We start from the raw sequence: 924 nt of genomic DNA, 5'->3' as shown, positions 1-924 counted from the left end.
CAGATACAAAACCATCCATATCAACATCAGATTCCAAAAACATTGAATCGTATCGGGTTTTTTCTTCTACAGTAACTACCCATGTAGCTGGTAATGGCACTAAACCAATAGATGGAGTAATTGGTCTCTAAACATTGGTTTAAACGTAATTTTAAAATCCATTGATTATATAAAACTAAGATAATAAGTTTAAATTTTAAAACAATGTTTAAGAGTACAAGAATTGTAAACAAGTAAAATCTGTATTGACAGCTTAATTATTTATCAATTACTATATTGTGTAGTCCATAATATAATATGACTAAATTACATTTTATATACTATATATATATATTTTCTTATCTTTTATTACTAATTTATAATTTCAAGCTCATACAATGTGACATAATTTATAGAAAATGCCTACCACTATTTCACCTTAAGTTAATTTCAGTAAGCATTTTTAAAAAAAGTTATTTACCCTAGAATGTTAACCATTTGTCAATTTACATAAAGTTCATTATTTCCGAAATTTTGATTGCGGTGGTTTCAGAGGTGTGAAAAAAAAGTAGTATGCTGCAGGGCTACATGCAAAGGTAATTTCAGACTTAGGGGTAATTATCCATATTTTGTGTGGCATTTGTCGTTCGCAACTAAAATAGCTCACTTTTACCCTTTATCAGACAATATATTATTTTGAAAGTTAATTTTTTTCTTATAAAAATATATAGTTATTACATGATAGACTATAATGAAAGTGAGACATACCATATTTTATTAAAATTATATAAAAAAAAAATAGCATCATAATATAAATAAAAAATTAATGGGAGTATTGCTTATAACAATTTTAGATACCTTTTAAATTTGTATTCCAAATATATGTTTCTAAACTTAATGTTAATTCATGAAATTTATGAAAATGTTTCAGTACTCTCTTGTTGA

At 25.1% G+C, this 924-nt stretch overlaps 1 protein-coding gene across 3 annotated transcripts in view; it reads right to left on the bottom strand.

The window, feature by feature from the left end:
• The window catches only part of LOC100163478 (epidermal growth factor receptor substrate 15-like 1), an 11,027-nt gene extending 10,848 nt beyond the window's left edge, over nucleotides 1-179 (bottom strand). The window contains exon 1 of one of the 3 annotated variants that reach the window (XM_029487209.1): nucleotides 1-179. In XM_029487209.1, coding sequence (XP_029343069.1) covers nucleotides 1-43 — 43 coding nt within the window. In that variant the 5' untranslated portion in view covers nucleotides 44-179. The other 2 variants (XM_029487207.1, XM_029487208.1) reach the window with 2 other exon arrangements.
• Between the last annotated feature and the right edge of the window lie 745 nt (nucleotides 180-924).

Source organism: Acyrthosiphon pisum, chromosome A1 (assembly GCF_005508785.2).
Source record: "Acyrthosiphon pisum isolate AL4f chromosome A1, pea_aphid_22Mar2018_4r6ur, whole genome shotgun sequence".
NCBI classification, from domain to species: Eukaryota; Metazoa; Arthropoda; class Insecta; order Hemiptera; family Aphididae; genus Acyrthosiphon; species Acyrthosiphon pisum.
This window is presented reverse-complemented; position numbering and strand designations above follow the sequence as displayed.